Below are 19,352 nucleotides of genomic sequence, written 5' to 3' on the forward strand. Positions count from 1 at the left end.
CGTTTCCCAGATATGTACATACGGATAGGGTTCTTTGGATTTATTTGTTCGCAATTAAAAAAAATTAATTTGGGGGGAATAATGAGTTACGTATCAGAAAAATGATGGAATTATATTGTACAATTTATCAACAAAAAGTGTGGGTTGCTAGGGACCTGGGAAATGTCCACATCTTCCCAAAAATCCTTTCTGATACCAGGAAAGATTATTCTTGTAGTTGCAGGACCCAGAGTTGTACAGGGGAGGGGAAGGGTACATTGAGGAGCAGGACAGGAGCTAAATCATCTTCCTGCCTCTTGTGTCAATGATGCTAATGCTTTTAGGATGAATTTCGCCCCTTTGCACCTTCTCAGGGCAGCCCCCAACCTATGTATCTATTAGTCCCTGTGGGTCCTGGGAACCCAGGAACTATGGGATTATAGTATACCACCATGGGTTATATATTGATGGGGCCTATTGTGAATTATTATGACTCTCAACCAAATAGCATGATCATCTAGAATCAACTGGAGATAAGCAATGTGGAGTCCAATTCCATTCACTGGTTGAATAGTTTATACAAGAACTCCAAAGGGACATTTGGTAATAAGGATTATGCATGAATAAATTGGGAGTACTAGCATTCTCGCACACTGGCCCCCACTCTCTATAGTTCTGTTCCATTTCCCAGAGTTCCTCAGGCTTAATCCTTATTACTGAATGTCCTATTGTTGTTGTCCACTGTTCAGTCGTGTCCGACTCTTGGCGATTCCATGGCACAGCTGCTGCCACAGTCCCTGCTCCTGCACTCAGCCATGCAGTGTTCTGGCCAGTGACCATTCCAATCACATCCAACCACCACACCCTTTGTTGGCCTGGTTTCCTTTTTCTACTGATGAATCCTAGCACAATTGCTTTCTCCATTGCGTTGGATCACATGATATGGGTAAAGTAAATGTGCCAGAGTTCTGTGATTATGCCTACCAATGATATATCAGACTTTATACAATACTAGGGGCAAAGCCCGTTGTCTCCAAGAATACAATGGGCACTAGAGCTTGGCAGTGGGAAGAGGAAGGGGAGGAGTTGTCCAGTCTGTAAGGGCATGGGGTTGTCTTGTGTGTTGTGTGGGAGGTTGTGGTGGCATGGTGGCAAATGAGGCCATGGGTGTGGAGATATGGGTGTCAAGAACCTGTGGTGTGGAATGTTCGTTGATTGTGGGAGAGGACTGACCTTTGGGAATTGTGGCATAGTGGTTACAGATGAGCTTTCCAGAGCCATGTCCTCAGATATGTGAAGAGAAAATCAGACTGGAGACTCTTCTTAGGGGAAGATTACATGGCAACCAATTCCCCCCAGTTCTGCGTCATTTCCCTTCTTGTGTGAATTAGGCCACATTCACCGAAATGCCCCTCTGCCCTAATACACATAGGGTAGTCACAGTACACAGGTGTCCACCCTGTTCCTTCTGTCTCCCATATTTTCACTGTTGGTAAAATGTTATGTGCCCACATGCTTCTTTCATGGTTGCTCCTTAGAAGAACGGATTTTTGTACCCTGTTGTTTACTACCCAAAGGAGTCTCAAAGTGGTTTACAAACACCTTTTCCATTCGTCTCTCCACAATAGTCAACCTGTGAGGTATGTGTGGTTGTGAGAGATCTGAGAGAACTGGGAATGGGCCGCAGTGACCCAGCAGGCCTCAGGTGTCTCAAAGCATTTTCCAATCGTCTTCCCCTTCTCTCCCCATAGCAGACTCCCCATGAGGGAGGTGGGGTAGCGAGCCTCACAGGGAAGCTGGCAACCCTAAGAGGAAGTCTCTCTGTGCACAGCAGTCTTGACCTTAGTAAGGTTTTTAATACTGTTTTTTTTTATTTGCCAGGCCAAGGTTATTTGCCAGTTACTATTTCAGTTACGATGTGTCTCCAGACATTTACTTGTTCTCTATTTAGTTTCAGGCTGTAAATATTTATTTAGATCTTCCTGCACTTTCCAGACTCACAGGACTGATGCTGGTCTGCCTGTCTGAGCCCCAGAATACAAACAGTTGCTGGTAAGGGCTGGCCATAGCCCATAGGCCAGGAGGGGACACCCCTGCAACACTCCCTCCCAACTGCAGGCAAAAATGGCTCATTTGAAGGCTGGACTCTGAGGCATTGTACGATTATGAAGTCCCACCTCCAAACCTCCAGGAATATTTCCAACCCAGGGGTAGCTAACCTCCAGGTGGAGCCTGGAGAGCTCCTGGAATTACAGCTCACCTGCAGAGTATAAAGATCAGCTCCCCAGGCAGAAAGGGCTACTTTGGACAGGGTTGTGGTAGAGAAGAAACATTTAAGGCTTCCCATACAGGTTGTTGTTGAATTGAAAGACTTGAGGCCTACTGTACAGGGTTGTTGTGCAGAGGAAACAGGAGACAAAAGAGCCAGCTTCCTCTGCAGAATAACGCTGTGCTGTGGCCTCAAATCTGCAGAGAGTTGCAAAGAAGAAAGACACATGGCTTGGCTGTGTCTAACCCCTGGCCAGAGCAGTATTTGAAGTGAGAAGGGGCTTTTCTGTGGCCTCCCTGTCAGGCAACTGTTTGACAGAAGGGGAAAGTCCCCCCCCCTCAAAAGGAAGGCCCTCAGGCTCCCCTGCGTTGCTCTTGGAAAGGCCTCCATCCCTCAGTCAGGGCCTGTCAGAGGCTCCTTCGCAGCTGGCCTGAAGGGTGGGGGGGGAGCACTCATCAGCCTCCTGCCAGCTCTGTCAGGGTTCTGAGGCAATTTACAGTTGGACATGACAGTTAGGACAGCCTTGGGGCAAAAAGGGCTGGCACAGACTCTGTTCTCATCCCCCTTGGCAGCCCTGCTGACCTCCTCTCCCTGCGGTGGTCAGGAGCAGACTGGCAGCCAGACTGGGCTGGGTGAATGGAACTTTGCGCACCTTCCCATTGGCTGCTTGGCCCTGGATGGACACTCAGAGGGCCCAATCAGGAGCCGCTTCGCGGCTCCTGATTGGGCCCTCGAGTTTTTATCCTGGACAGGGCCTGCCCTAACTCCTCCCCAGGTGGCCTTACTCTTTTATTTAATAGGACCCTGTCCTATTTAAAGATAGTATTTCCTTATTTGTGACTTTTGCTGTCCATGGAACCCACAGAAGCCTTCTCCAATATCAAACTTCAAAGGAATCGATTATTTCCTTGTCTGATTTTTTCATCTTCAAACTTCAACATCCATAAGTGTTTATTGGAAATATGATATGATCTCAACATACAAGTTAAACAGGAAGGGGGAAAGAATACAACCTTGGCACACTCCTTTCTGTTTTGCACTAGTTAGTGTTACCAAATGGTACATGTACAATGGCTTCTTGGTTTGCTTGGAGTGCCTACATCAGTTTATTCAAATGCACTGGCACCCCAGAATTTTGCAGGGCTTTCAACTATTTGTTGTGAGCCACATAACCCAAAACTTTATTTTAATCAATAAAGCAGATATAGAAATCTTTTCATATTCCCGCGACTTTTCCAAAATCTAGTGTAAGTTTGCTATGTGATCACGTATACCACACCCCTGTCTAAATTCAGCTTGAATCTCTGGTAATTCTCTTTCAATGGTTGTTGCTATGTGTTGTTGTATGATTTTCAGCAGGATCTTACTAGCATGACAAATGAGGGCTAGGAAAAGTTTTTTGAGTCACGCTTTTTGGTAGTGGGATGAACACAGATCATTTCCACTCCTTTGGCTAGTTATTAGTTTCCCAGCTTTTCTAGTACAAAGCTGTAATGGTATTGATTAGTACACATCTCAGCAGTCCCATAGGTGCCTTGTTGTTTGGCAATGGACTGAACACAATTGATTTAAGACTTCCTCCTCAAGAATGGCTGGTTCAAGTTCTATTTCTTTTTCATTTCGAAGACAGCAAACTTCTGTTCTTCATGTGTACAGTTCTGTGTATTCCTGCCACCTGTTCTTGATGCTCTGTTGGTCAGTCAGTTCCTTCCATTGTTTATCTTTGATAATGCCTTGCAAGCAGCAATTGGCATTTGGAACCTCTTTATTTCTGCGAAAGCATTTTTCATGTGTCCCTTTTTGTAACCTTCTAACTCCTTTCATTTCTGATTCCAGTAAGCTTCACTGTCTATTCTTGCTGCCCTTTGAAAATCTGCATTTAATTTCCTTGCTTCCTCCCTTTTGCCTGCAGCTTTTGCTCCTTTTCAGCTATTTTTATAGTTTCATCTAAGCCATTTTGATCTTTTTTCTTGCTTCTTGTGCAGTATGTGTTTAACTGCTGTTTCCACAACAATTTATTGAATTTCCTGCCACAGCATCAGTCATCTTTTCTTTTGTGTCCAGTAGTTACAATTATTTTTTTTACCTCCACTGCATATGTGAATAGAATTTTATTTACATCAAACTTCCTTAACTCTGATGTTCTCTTGATGTTGCGGAGCTTTGTTTTGATTTTAGCCAGTAACAGTTCATGATCTGAACAGCAATCAGCACCTCAATATGTTTTGACAGCAAGGATTGGACCATTGTCAGCTGCATAAGATATAGTCGATTTGGTAATTGCAGGTATTTAGGTGATGTTTATGCTGTTTAATCCAAGTGTTTGTGGTGTGCTAGACGATAACCTGTATCATTTCCTTTTCTCAGTCCAAAGTTGCCAGTTCTGTCTCTCCCTGCTTGTGTGTCAACTTTTGCACAGTCACCCATTATATAAATGACATCCTATTTGGGTACTTGTTTTAAAGTGTCTTGAATAGCAATATAGAAGTCTTCAATTTCCACTTCTGTTGAATCAGTTGTCAGATATTTGGACAACTGTGAAATGTATTGGCTTGGCACAAATTTGGATTGTCATGATTCAGTCATTGATCATTAAAAACTTTCCACTGCTCAAGAAAATTTTTTGCTTGCAGTGAAAACCACATCATTCCTTCTTATGCAGTTGTGTCCTGAATAGCAGATGGTAAAATCCTCAGATTGAAAGAAACCATCATCTGTCCAATGTAATTTACTGATTCCAAGGAAGTCAATGTTCAACCTAACGATTTCTCTTTTAGCAATTTCTAATGTTCCTTGAGTCAGTCCACAGTGCTTTTTGGTGCATCTTCATAAAGCTTTCACCATTGGCAGCATCAGCAACATAGCATATCTTCTTTCTTATGTAGTGACTCATTTTTTACATGTGATAGGCAAATCATAGTAGTTCAGAATACTTCAACATCACAGTACACTTTAAGTGGGTATTTTTGTCTTAAAGTATACAAACATCTAAAAGATAACAATCACCATTAATGTTGGAGGGAGGGCAGGTGAGGTAGTTGAGCATAGGTGAAGAAAGGTTCAGCAGTGGATTGGGAATGTTTAATAAGGAATTAAAACTTTAACACAGAGAAGATAAAATAATTACGAGTAACAATTGTTAATAAAACGCTTGTTTCTGGAAAGCTCTCGGAGTATTCAGGCATGTGATCTGTCTTAAATCTCAATACAAAAATGTGGGCTATGAATAAATTACATAGTGATAGTTGTAAAACTTCCCTGCTGTATGTATATTTTTACAAGTTATTATGCACTGCGTCAGACTTGTGAATGCTTTCAGCTACCTCTTTCAACAGTTCTTACTGCAATTTCTAAGAGAATTGTATAATCCTACACTTCATAATTGAAATGCATTTGTGAGGGATTGTTAGCTATCAGCTGTTCTTACATCTCTGTTCACCAGAATATTGGGGCATTAAAATCTGAGATTGGACCTAACCTGCTTTTCTATTGGTGTGAAAAAAAGGAGACTATAGGAAGGAATCATTGGAGCTACATGTACAGAAGACGTGTGTTGGGAACTGGAATATGGAAGGGAATTGTGTGATTTAATGAAAAAGCTGACTGTATCCCAACCTCTGGGCTGATTCCACATGGAGGTTTTTGTTTTTCTTCATGTCAATAACTGTAGTTATTGGCTGCATTCTCCATTCCTGTTTAAGTTGTGAACTGCCCATTTTTTCCAAAAACACTCTTACAAAAAAAAGACCCTTTTTTCAGTCATTGAAAAAGACCCTCGTCTTTCCTGGCCTTAAGATCATGGTCTGGCAGGGAAGGAAAGCCTTGCAACTGAGTAAAATAAATGACCTCTTACTGTACATTTTCACAGTACATCACTATGATATCCTTGCTGACACCAACAAAACTTTGAGGGGAGAGGGGAATCAGGACAACATATTACCTTACAAGTGACAAGTGTTTTGCTCTGCTTTCTTGATTAGCATTTGTCCTCATGTGCACTTTCCTCTTCCTTCAAGCAGTAGGAAGCCAATTAGTCTTCTCAATATAGATGACTGCAGTGGGATACTGAGTACCTTCCAATAATTCATATTACCAACAGATTCAAGTATTCTATTCATCTTCAGTCTTCTGTGAAGTCCTTCATTGAGACTGCACTTGTGCAGGCCAGCCACTGGAAGTTCTGTTCCATCTAATCTGGTGCTTTTTAATTGTCTAGGGGGAGCTTCTTCCCTGTAGAGCTCAATAGAGGCCATTTTCCTGCCCAATGGTCACATCCTCTTGGCCCATTCTTCCCTCAGTTCTTTCTTTGCTACCATGTGGTTTGAACATGCTTCTCTCCAGCTCTGATCTTTGAAAGTATGCAGAATGTGGTGTTTAAAAAATGTACCAAATATGTCAGATGAGCATTTACTTTGCCTTTTTTGTTTGGGTGATGCCCATTTGCCTCCAATTTTCTTCTAAGGCTCACTTGGATCAAGCTTCATGTCTTAAGGCAAGTTTATGGGAGAAGGCTCTTTTGTGTAGTAACAGTCCATCAGCAAAGCTGCTTTCCCCAGTGGAAGCTGGCTTACCCAGTCCCTGCCATTGTAATCATTGGCAAAACCCGACCATTTTGTGAGTCAGTCCTTGAATGTCTCAGTTTTGGTATCAGAACTGATATCACTGATATCAGCCTCAATCACCAACCCAATCATCAGAGCCACCACCTTAAAAAGTCCTGTTCCAAATCAAGGCATAAACAAAAACATTGCTTGATCTCAAAGACATACCTGGACCGAAATAGTTCATCAGTTCCAGATGAAATGCCTTTTGGTTTGGTGGAATGGATCAAGGTACCTCTGAAAATGCTCTCATCATATGCCTCTCCTATATCTTCTGGCTTGGAGGAAGAAATAGAACCTGGCCAATGTGCACCATGGCAGAGTTCAATATCACCGCCCCTGTGGTGGAACTATTATTTTCCAATACAGATCACAGGAATGGGAAGACTGACAATTAAGTCCTTCCAGAACAGAGACCTTCTTCACGAGGGTGCTGGCAATCCGGTACCCTCCTGTGGGTACTTGTCAACCCCTCATTAGGCATTTGGACTTGAAGGAAGAAATTGTTTCTAGAACTGCCTCCTGGTTGGATCAAGGCTCAGACTCGCCATTAGATTGTTCCCCTGATGACACCATAGGGGATCTGGATCCAATATCACCTACAAGCAGATGACCTGAATAGCAAAATCTCTGGACATAGAATGTATCCCCAATAATCCTAAATCTAAGGATGAAATCTTGAGAAAGCTCTATGCAGAGTCTCCTGGCATAATTTCTTTTCCCATATTGAAAAGTATCACTAATATTTCTTAGGCTCTGTGGCAAAAATCAGCCAACATTGCAGCCACATCCAAGAAGATGGACAATCTGTGCAGAATAAAAACAGAAAGGTCACCTTTATCTGTTTAATCATCCTCCAGCTTCATCCCTCATAACTGAGGAAAAGCAGGTGAGGCAATTCTCAGGCACACATTCTTCACCAGCAGACAGGGAATACCACAAGATCGATGTTCTTAGCAGAGAAGTTTTTTCTTTGGTTGCACAGCTAACTATGGTGCAATTTGGAGAGGATGCCAGTTATTTCTTGGGGGGGGGGGGGATAGATCAGTAATTCTATGCCCCAGAACAGGAGTTAACATCCAGCATAGTGTAGTTGCTAAAGGGTGGTGGACTCTAATCTGGAGGATTGGATTTGATTGCATACTCCTCCACATGGAATCATCTGAATGAACTTGTGTTAGTCACAGTTCTTTTAGACCTGTTCTCACTGAGCAGCTCTCTAAGAGTTCTCTGAACTGCCCATACCTCATGGTTTCTGTTGTGTTTGGGACTCTTTTTGGGTAGTGAAAAGCAGGCAATAAAACCTGCTGTTATTAAGAAAGGAACAGTATAGAACAGTGGTCCCCAACCTGCGGGCCGCGGCCTGGTGCCGGGCCGTGAAGGCCATGGCGCCGGGCCACGGCTCCCTCTCCCCGCCCCCCCGCAGTAAAAAAACTTCCCGGGTCGCAAGCTTGCGGCCCGGGAAGCTTCTTACTGTGGGAGGGTGGGGAGAGGGAATCGGGGCCGGGCCGCACATCGCGGATGCGCGGCCCATGCGGGTGCGACCCGCGGGCGTGGCCCGATGCGCGGGCGTGGCCTGATGTGCGTGTGCAGCCCGCGAGGGCGCGGCCCGATGCATGGGCGCGGCCCGATGTGCGGGCACAGCCGGTCCGTGCGGGCGCGGCCCGATGCCCTGCCAGTCCCCAGCCTCGGAAAGGTTGGGGACCACTGGTATAGAAGGTTCTGAATCTGACCTTGTTACAGGGCTCTGTTCTATATTTTTCTTGGTACCCAAGAAAGATGGAGGCCTTAGACTAATCTGAGTTCTGAAGGGTTTGAATTTTTTTCTGCATATCAAAAAATTAAAAATATTTTCATAATGCTATATATACACACTTGTTATCATAGATACCTGCAATCAGGTTTTCTACCAATATATGGCTTTTCTCTTTGGTTTAGCTATGGCCCTAAGGGTATTTTCTAAGTGTGTAGCAGTAGTGCTGTAGCTACCCATATTTTGATGTCTGGCTTTCTTACTGCACAATCCATCAAGCAAATGGATTCTCAGTTTTCTCTATTTCTGCATTCATGCCAGGAATCGGGCTTAGTAGTCAAACCAAAAAAGTCACAATTACTACTCTCTCGGAGGTTTTGTTAACTGGAGCTGTGTTGGATGCTTTGGTTGCCAAGATCTTTTTACTTATTGAAAGAGCATTGCAAATCAAGGCTTCTACATGGTACGATGCAGCCACATATTCTGCATCTGGTATCTTTGCAAAAAAATGATACAAAGTGTTTTGCATACTGAACATTTCTAGGCTCCACCCATCAATGCAAGTGGCTTCCAAAGTTACTGGTGAGGTTGCTGCTGCAAGGAAAAGCATTCTTCCTTCCACAGCAAGAGCTGGTTGCTCTGACTTCTGGCCTTGCTTGCGTCTGCCTCTCCTCACTCACTCCAGCTAGGACACTTCGTATACATCTTTGATTGCAGGAGTCAGTGAGTCAAACCTTGAGTACTCTCTTAACAAGGAAGCTTATGGCATTCCTCCAGCCAAGTTCCCCTCCCTTTGGCTGCCATTATACTTACCATGATTCAGGCACCCTGCATATAATTTGAAGCCAACTTAATGGCATAACCTCTGTTCCAGGTGGAAGGCTGCCCTCATTTGGCATTAGATGAGAGCAAGGACATTATAAACCCTTCTGAACTACTGTTTATCAAGGGGATAGATTCCAGCTTCAGAATTACAGAAGAGTTGTGTGCTCTGCAGAGTTTGAAGACACCACAACTGCAGAAAACATTTTCTTGGAGGTGTGTAAATCAGTAGAAAATCTTCGTCTGAGTTGGGATAAATGGAAAAGCATCACAACTGATGGTGCAAGAAATATGGTGGGAAGTAAAACTAGTGTAGTTGTAAAAATCAATGAAGAGATACTGAAATTAAATGGTACACTTCCCATGCAGTTTTACTGCATCATCCATCAGCAAGCCTTGTGTAGTAAGATTCTTCAGTGGGAAAGTGTGATGCCTATTGTTGTATATAGCATTAATTACATCAGCCATCATGGCCTTGCTCATCATCATTTTCAAAATTTTCTTTCAGAGGTAGATGCAGAATATGGGGATGTATTGTACCATGTAGAAGTCAGGTGGCTTAGCAGAGGCAAAGTCCTCAAACATTTTTTCAGGCTTCATAATAAAATTGATGTCTTAAGGAGAAAGGAAAAGGTCAAGAAGCATTTTCTGACCCTGAATGGATTTTTTATTTGGCTTCCTTAATGTATATCAGAGCATCTGAACACATTGAATCTGAGGTTGTAGGGAAAAGGAAAGCTCGTGTGTGACATTGTATACTGAGCTGAAAGCTTTTGAAGCAAACCTAACATTTTTGTAACGCAAGTTAGTGAAGGTAACTTTTCAAACTTCTCATGCTGCAGTGGACTAAAATTTGAGAAAGATGGGAATTTACAATTCAATGTTGAAAGACACATCAAAGCACTGAACCCATTGCAGGTGGAATTTCAGAACAGATTCACTGATTGCCATAAGCTTGGAAAGGAAATAAGAATGTTTCAGAATCTATTTGAAGTAGCACCAGAAGATGCAAGAAACTTTTTCAGATGGAACTAATTGATTTGCAAGTCAGTGATCATCTCAGGGACATTCACAATGAAAATAGTCTGTTAGATTTCTGTTCTGGTCTACCTGATATTTTTTATCAACCTAAAGAAATTTCCTAAAGGCATGTTCAGTCTTTGGCACCACATACACCTATGAATAAACCTTTTCTAAGATCAACATTTTGAAATTGAAGTGTAGGTCAAGGCTTACAGATGAACATTTACATGATATTTTAAGAATGTCACAAACCTTGACCAACAGAAAACAGCCACAAAATCACAGTAACTAGGTAAACATGTATAGCTAAATAAAAGGATTCCACAGTAAAATATTCTTCCAAAATGGATTGCATTAGAGTTAACATTTCATTTACCTTTGAATATTTACTTTTGATCTAAATAAGTAGTTTTATAATTTTGTAACATTTTGGTTTAAGATGTGGCCCTCTTTAGGCACTGGGCACGCTAATTCAGCCCCCATGTGCTAAAAGGTTAGGGACCTCTGACTTACATAACTCAGCAAGTGTGCACAGTCTCATTAGTCTTGTGCAGGGAAGCCATTTTTATTTGGGAGATAGCTGTTGCAATGTATGTATTTGGCACTGCCAATACAAGAGTGGATATTTTGAGCAGACTAGGCCAGTTGGAACACAATTGGTCTCTGGGGGAGAGTTATTCAGACCCAGTATTTTAAAGTGGGGTTTCCCAGAGGTGGACCATTTTGCTACCTGGACCAATACAAAAGCTCCAGTATTCTGCTCCAAAGCAGGCTTTGATTAATTTTCACTCGGAGATGCTTTTCAAATCAGGTAGATGCATTCCTGCCATTTCCATTTATTCACAGGATACTGACAAAAATCAGGAGGAGAACACATGGTGTATTATAGTCACCCTATTCTGGCCCAGGCAAACGTGTTTTCCAGTCGTTTTGTTGTTGTGCAATAACCATTGGACAACTTTGATACTCTTACCTAATTCTAATTAATGCACACAGGCCCTGTACTAGAAGGTCCTACTTAAGCAAAAGGGTGTGGTTTTCAAAGTGGTTTAGGGTACAACAATGGATATTCAGAAGACAATTACTTGTGGAACTGAGGGCTTCAAGCAACAGTGAGTAACTATGTGATCCTTCACCAGTCACCTGAGTGTCTTTACAGGATATCCTCAATAGATTTCACATCTTTCCTAATTGCCAGTGCCTCACACCTGGCCCGTGAATGCCAGAATGCTGAGGTAGTGAGATTCAGACTGCTAAGTTGTATCTATATTTTCAATGTGGAATCTTACTTCAAGATTGAATAATGTCCCACAGCTAGCTAGAATCTCTAAAACTGTCTGTGAAAGCTTGGCAAATTCTGAATATCCAGACAAAGAAGAAACAAAAAATATTGGAAGAGGCTACTCTGTCACCATCTCTTCCATATTCCCAAGTGGGCTAGGTCAGTGGTCCCCAACCTTTTTATTGCCGGGGACCACTCACCGGGGACCACTCAACACCTTTTACTGAGGCCCGGTGGGGGGGGGGGTAGTTTACTCCTCTACTCTCAACCACTACCCTAACGCTCTCTGATCGCTATGGTAATGTTTAAACATCCCTCCAAAATAAGATACAGACATGCCACAACAATGAACATAAGGAACATTTTATTTTCATGGAAATTTTAACTCATGACAATGACAAATCAATGGGAACCCTGAGCTTGTTTCTCTGCAACGAGATAGTCCCATCTGGGAGTGATGGGAGACAATGACACCCAAAGTGTGTTGTAAAGGGCCGGGGAGGGGGGGGAGAAGATGTCCTTTGGGGCCCACCTCCAATTAGTCGAAGGACCACATGTGGTCCATGGCGCACGGGTTGGGGATCGCTAGACTAGGGAACAGGAAGCTGACCCTATCATCTTGGTATGCAAATAATCAGGTCTGGAGTTGCATCCCTGGAAATGCACTTAGCAATTTCAGCTTTCCATTGCAAGACAGGACAGGACACTCTTTTCACATCCGATGTCCAAAAGTGTCCTGAATGGTTTATCAAATTTGTTCCCTCCTAGACCTCATGCAGTAGTTTTGTCCCAGCTTATGTTAGCCCCATTTGAGCCATTGGGCTCTTGAAGCTTGCAACTTTTGCCCTTTAAAGTTGCATTTTTAGTGGCTGTCACTTCAGCCAAGAAAGTAGGGGAAGTTAGCAGTTTTGAGAGCTGATCACCCATTTATTAAGTTCATGTAGTGTCAAAGCCTAGTCTACATTTTTTAACAAAGTAGTTATCTAGTTTTCACCTTTGACTGCATTATACCTTGAGGCAGGGTTTCATTCTGTATCTAGTGTAAAATGGAAATCATGGCTAATCAGTAAAAATGGATTAACATCTCAGTTGCAACTGTGAAGTGAACAGCATTTGCACTGGCAACATGACCAAGGATGTGTTTGTGTGTGCGTGCTTGTGTAAAATGGTAATTTATGTGGAATAAGCCTTGTTCCTGAACATATAAAGAAATGCCAGCATACATAGATCTTTGGGCTCATTCTGACCTAGATGTAACCTAAATTAAATTCTCAGTCTGACCATTAGAAGATAGGGAAAATAGATACTGTCCAGGTGCTCTTCTGCTTGGGTTATTAACCCTGTAATACATGTGCATGCTTGATTTTTCCCCCTTGAAGAATCTGGAGTAGCCTTCTCACAATTTGTTTTATGAGTGCTCTGGTTATTTTAAGGCTGTCCCTTGAATAAACATAAAGGAATTTAAGATCTTGTTAATTTGGCTTTGGGGATTTCCTGCTACTCAGAACTAAGTCGCCATATCTGTATAGTTAATTAACTGTTAGCTGACTTGGAATGTTAATACTTTATGAATGTATTAAATATTAATGCAGGTGATTTAAAATGGATTAAGAGGAATGTGGTCGTTGTGTGATTGAGGCATTAATACACTTAACAGGAGTATCCTTTATAAAGTGTAAATGTTAGCCAACCTCAAGTGTAGAGATTGCCTCTAAGAAACTAGTTATTTGTATTGTTGGAGCTGAAAATCTAAGTAGTTCTATTTATTCCACTGCATTTCCCTCCCATTCTTCTCAAATAAGCTAGTCTGAAAGTAGAAATGTGGTTTGAAAATGCCTGTTGTTAATTTGGTTGTCAACTTTAGTCAGAAGCATGCAGATGAAACTCTGCTGCCTTTAATAACTCAGACATGGCCAAACAAAATGTCTAACAGTACCCATGCATGGCGTAAGCTTGCCACAAGTGTTAATTGACGAAGTCTTTTTTTTTTTAATTGCAAGTCCTGAAAAGCTGTATGGAACTAAACATCTATGATGTGATTTTTGAGCCTCAGTAAAAACATGTAATTTAGTACAAAAAGCTGGTTTAGTGTACTATGCAATAGTAGTAATTTTTAAAATCATTTGTAGTTGTGTGCATGGAAACATCTGTACTATTTGTAAAGAATGTACGTATTTCTTTTGTAGCCACGTCATGAATACTTTAATGTCCCAGTATACTAAATGACTTCATCATGCATACAGAGAGGCGATAGAGCTGACTTACTCATGGCAGAACACTTTCCTCAGCTTGGTGAATCCAATCATCTTGAACAAATTAGTGCATATCATGCTGTTGTTTTTGTTGTGTATATTCTCTTTTCCTCTCATTTGCCATGTTTGTTTCTCCTCTTCCATATGTCATAATTTGATATGTCTTGTCAGCATGCCATAATTCTATGTTAAAACATCTGTGACAGCATGTACTATTCAAGTTGAAATACTTTACTAAGTTTAACTTTACACTTTAAATACTCATCCATTGGTACAGCATTCCATTAAACTGAATATACATTCAATTTTTGTAGGATCCATTTGTATGACTTGCCCTAAGATCTAAATTAAATGTTACTTTACAAAAGATACCATTATGAAAACCACTGAAGGCTGCAAAAATGTTACTCAAATCCATATTACAGAAACTACTTTGTAGCAATTTGCCAGTTGACCCACCTATTCAGTTTTAATTGAAATACTTTGATCTTTGCATTTCTAGAATGTACATAGATCACAGTATTTCTTGAACACACAGACCTCCAGTATATGCCTGGGCTGTGTCCTGTTTATTATCGTATTGGAGTAGCTCTGAGTTCTTGTCTCTAGTATGATAAAAGTGCTAATCCCTGCACTGCAGTTATATTCACTGCTTGTTGGTAAACGTTAGAAAAAATCTACAGACCTAGATGTGTTGTAAATAAAAAGGAGCATTGCTACCTTCAAACTTCTGGGCTAAAAATGCACAGAGTACAAACACAGGAAAAATTCTGCTTATAACACTAAGAATTGAGACAGTCATTTTTCTAAAAGGTGATTTCAAAAATAGCTAAATCACCCATACAGGGTAGGAGAAAAAAGATGTCATAGGGTAATAAGCTACTTCTTGAGGTGCTAACATGACATTTAAGTTACAATGGTTATACTGAATTTGCTAAATTCTGGCTTGTATTGGTTAGAAATCATACAGGAACCTTCCTATTATAAAGACTGCCTGTCTGCCCCCTTCTGTCTCTTTGTTTATTTCCAAGATGTTAATTGCTTCTATGACTAAAAATGATAAAAGTTGCTTTGCATTATTTTATGCTAGAAGCATTAAAATGCTCTGCATGGAGTGCTAATGAGGTGTTATGGTCTGTTTATAGCTTTACACAGTTGCATGCTTGTAAATGACTATGCATTAGATTTCATGGCATGTCTGTAATAAAGTATTGCATGCACTTCTCATGTGAATGGCTTTTTTTTCCCTACCTCTCTGCTGTGGTATATTTGCTGTTTGTGCAGTTTATCGTTCGATCATTCTGATCTGCAAACTTAAAACAATTTAAACACTTTCCAAAATGATTAAATCTTATATAAGAGTCTCATTTTCAAACACCTACTAAAATATGTGAACTTACCTATATGTAAATATGGCCACTTTACAATATAGCTTTCTCAGATATTTGTGGTGCTGCCTGCTGACAATATATACTAATAATGCACTAATTTTAGAGTTTGAAACAGCATTTAACTTTTACATTACTGTCTGGTCTCCAAAAATGCTTGCACACAAAGTTAATTTCTCTTAGGGCCTGTTGAGGACAATTCAGAAGAACTTTTAAGCCTTAATAGATCTTGTGAATAAATCTACTTTTATTGAAATGATCAAGGCAACAACTCTTCCCTAATCAGCACATTAGTGAGGAAGGAGAGGGGGGCTTTCTTTACATAGTTCGATCAGTAAAATCAGAGTCCAGTAGCACCCTTAAGACCAACAAGATTTATTCAGGGTGTGAGCTTTCGAGTGTCGTCAGACAGTATGCTTTTCCCTGTGCCGATCCAGTTGTGAGAACTGGAGTCTACCACATGAATGGGAATGAAGGGAGCTGTTCTTCCACTGGTTCTACTGTTAATAAGCAACTTTTTCTATACACTAATTAGCTGGAGAACATGATGTACATTTATTATTGATGTAAACTGTCCCAAGCCTGCTTTCGGAGGGGGCACTCTATAAATCACCAAATAAGAATAAATAAATGATGTAACACTGGCTCATATACTTTGGTTTTCAGTCCTCTACAACAGCTTAAGTCTGTTGTCGGGTGGCAGGTTAATTGCAAACAACATTTGTGTTACGGGTCCTCTTGCACATGTGTAACTATTTTGCATAGGTCAGAATGCTTCCTCTCTTTTAAAATAAGTTTTAGAAGGATGACTTATGAGTAGGTAGTTATTTAATAAAGGTAGGTATCTTAGACCTGACCCCTGACAGTTGCCTGTGAAAAGTGCTTGCCTTAAGGTGATGAAGCTGAAATTAACTGTTCATCTTTAAGCCAGTTCTGTTAGCTCACAATTTACCTTTTTTTGAAATCCATGAGTTCATTAGTTATAGAGTATATGTTGCACACTTTAATACTGCATTTTCCCAGGAGTTGTTGCAAATTGTTAACTTTACAATTTTTGTTTGTTTTTGGTCCATGCCTTATATAGGATGCAAAAGTAAGTGTTCACTCTGTGGTAATACAGAAATTGCTGTGTTTCTAATATAAATTAATTTAAAGAATAGACACGGTTGTTTTCTATTGACTCAGAAATTAGGAGAATAATTTTGTTTCTTCAGTTACTGTTTAACACGTCCAGATCAAGCATATTAAAAGCCTTGTTGAATATTTTAAAAGCCTGAAAGAATGTCGCAGTATCTTGAGACTCTTATTCTAAAATGACTTTATCAGTGACAATGTTATAGAACATCTCTCTTCACTTCTTCCTAAAATATCAGTCATCTTTGGGTTGGTTGCCTCTTGGTTGGATTGGTTTTAGATAATTTTTATTGGCTAACTTGGCTTGCCCGTCCTCCCCCCCCCCCCCCCCAGCTCAGTATTTGGCAGTACTAGTTGAAAGACACTGGATGGTATCCTACTGCTCAGCAAAGCCTTCTTTTGGAGGACGAGTCACTTCCACCTGACAAAGAATCCTTGGGAGAAGTCCACACCTCACTGAGCAAAATGATAGAATAGAACAGACTAACAAACTCCTTTATTACTTCATTATTTTAAGTATGACTGTTTAACTTTATAGAAGTGTATTGAAATATTTTTGGCCATTAGAATTAATTTTCTGTCTGCGGAATTGTCTCCTAAACGTGAAGTCAAACCTTCAAAGACAAATTGCTACAAAATCGTATATATCTTATATATATCTATAATAAAATGATGGTGTTCTGTATCTCCAGTGAATTTTCATGCTACAAAGCCTTCATGTGGAATTTAGCTACTTCCATATTAACTCAGAACACAAGATCTGTTCATTCTCTAATTTATTTTCCACAGGAAGCGGAGACCCCTCGTAGTGTACTTGAAGAAATTGGACTGACATAAGCTGCCACCTTTGCTGATGTCTTGTGTGATGTTTCACATAAATGTAAATGTTCACTGCCTCCATTTAATGTTAGCTAGTGGTGTTTTGATGCTATTTGTCAGTATTACTGTTCTGCTAAGCTACTTCATTCAGGCCTACAAGAAAAAATCTGTTTACTGTAAAATAAAAAAGGGAGAAAGCATTTTAAAAACCTTTTGAAAAGGATAAAAGGGACTTTACAGTAATTTTAAAGCACAGTATTTAAGACCATTGATAAGTCTTAGATGGTAGTATTATTTATAAAATCAAATTACCATCATACAGTGTATCCAAGTGGTATGCTCGTATGCCATATACTGAACATAAACAGTTGTGTAAGGTAAACAAGTGAAATGCGTCAACTTAGAACTTGGTTTTGTGTAACCAAAGACTTTTTATATAAAGTCAGCATTTGTTAAAACTCCGTATAGGTTATTGTGGAAGATTGGAGGGAAACAACCATGTATGGCCACTTAGTATACCAAAGAATCCTATAAAAGTCTGCAAGTTAAACTGTTGTAAGCTGTTACAGTAGCTTCATTTTAGCAACAGATTTGTAAACAATTTAATCAGAATTAAAGTGTATAGTATTAAAAAATCAGCCTCAAAAATGAGTTCATTTACTAAAAAAGGGAACAGTCTGCATGGCATTTCCTTTTGGGGAAAAAACTTTTTTGTTTAGACAGTATAGTTTGATATCACAAAAGCAGTATTAATGCAAAATGATCCAGAAAATGTTGATAGAAATTGAAAAGGTAAATGAGTGGATATTATAAATATGACAATGGATTTTGTCTGACCATAGAAAAAAAACTTTGTCTACATTTACCAATATCATGATTGCTATTACTTTACACCAGATCCTAAGCAGCTACTAGGAAAATTTGGATAATGTTTAATTAACACCATCTCACATAATGTTGCATTTAGTTGGAAAATGAATTATGCTAGAGAAACAAACTTTACTCTGGAAAGTTTTAACTGGCTGAGTGAGTCACCCTAGAAAATCAGACTACAACCCTGTGGACCTTCACTTGGATGTAAGCCTCATTAAACAAAGTAAGACTTGCACAGGATTGGGCTGCAGATATTAGAAAGCCATACTGTTTACTGTAATGCGCATTTTGCTGTGTCTTTTGTTCAGTTAGTACAAGTCCTCAGTACAGACTACCTGTTCCTGAAAGCACTTCCCTGTGTATATGTATGTGTGTTTTTACAACTCTTTTAAACATGCACTCTTCAATTGACACGTGACTATTAAATTAATCCCTTGTGGCTCTGTTTGCTATGATTAGCATCTTCTAAAGCATCCAAATGCTTTGCTATAAAACAATGCCATAAATATAAGAGTTCCTTCATATCTGGGACTGACCACACCAATGGAAGTCTTCGGACAGTGTTTGCATAAAGCACAGTGCTACATTTTACTCATGGAAAGGCTGGGAAAATTGATTTGAGTAACATTAGAATAGCCCCTCTGTGTGATGCTGAAATTACTGAACACTTCAAAATGTTGACCAGAACATAACTTCATATGTATCCAAAACCATGTTTAAGGTTTACTTGTCGCCTTGTACGTGCTTAGTTGGAAAAGCTTTGTTGTGATTGTGACAAACTTTGAACGCTGTCTTAGTATCACACCAGTTTAGTTGTAATAAATGTTCATTTTTACTCCATTGTTATGTCTGTCTGTTCAAAGCTTAATTAAGGAAGCATTTGTTATGGTAGGAATATAATCTTGTTTGTGAAGAAAAATAGAAAGAAATTTTTAAAAGGCAGTACAAATTTTAATTCTAAAGGATGATCAATGTAATTATATATTTATATTTATTTATCTTTAAATTTGTAGAACAGTTTACATAAAATCTAAAAAAGCCCATTAAACAATACCCATACAAGACCAAGATGATGGTAAAATCACAACTACAGGATAACCTACTTTGTTCCCACCCACCCCGTCCCCCATACACAACAGCTACCAATCCTCCAGGGG

The 19,352-nt window shown here is 40.2% G+C and overlaps 1 protein-coding gene across 5 annotated transcripts in view; it reads left to right on the plus strand.

Moving 5' to 3' along the window:
* The window catches only part of AP1S2 (adaptor related protein complex 1 subunit sigma 2), a 42,149-nt gene extending 23,119 nt beyond the window's left edge, over nt 1-19,030 (plus strand). For 3 of the 5 annotated variants that reach the window (XM_077343170.1, XM_077343171.1, XM_077343168.1), the window contains one exon: nt 17,293-19,030. In XM_077343170.1, coding sequence (XP_077199285.1) covers nt 17,293-17,340 — 48 coding nt within the window. In that variant the 3' untranslated portion in view covers nt 17,341-19,030. Of the gene's footprint in view, nt 1-13,915; nt 15,202-17,292 lie in introns of those variants that run through there. The other 2 variants (XM_077343172.1, XM_077343173.1) reach the window with 1 other exon arrangement.
* The last annotated feature ends 322 nt before the right edge of the window (nt 19,031-19,352 follow it).

This window comes from Paroedura picta, chromosome 6 (genome assembly GCF_049243985.1).
Source record: "Paroedura picta isolate Pp20150507F chromosome 6, Ppicta_v3.0, whole genome shotgun sequence".
Classification (NCBI taxonomy): Eukaryota; Metazoa; Chordata; class Lepidosauria; order Squamata; family Gekkonidae; genus Paroedura; species Paroedura picta.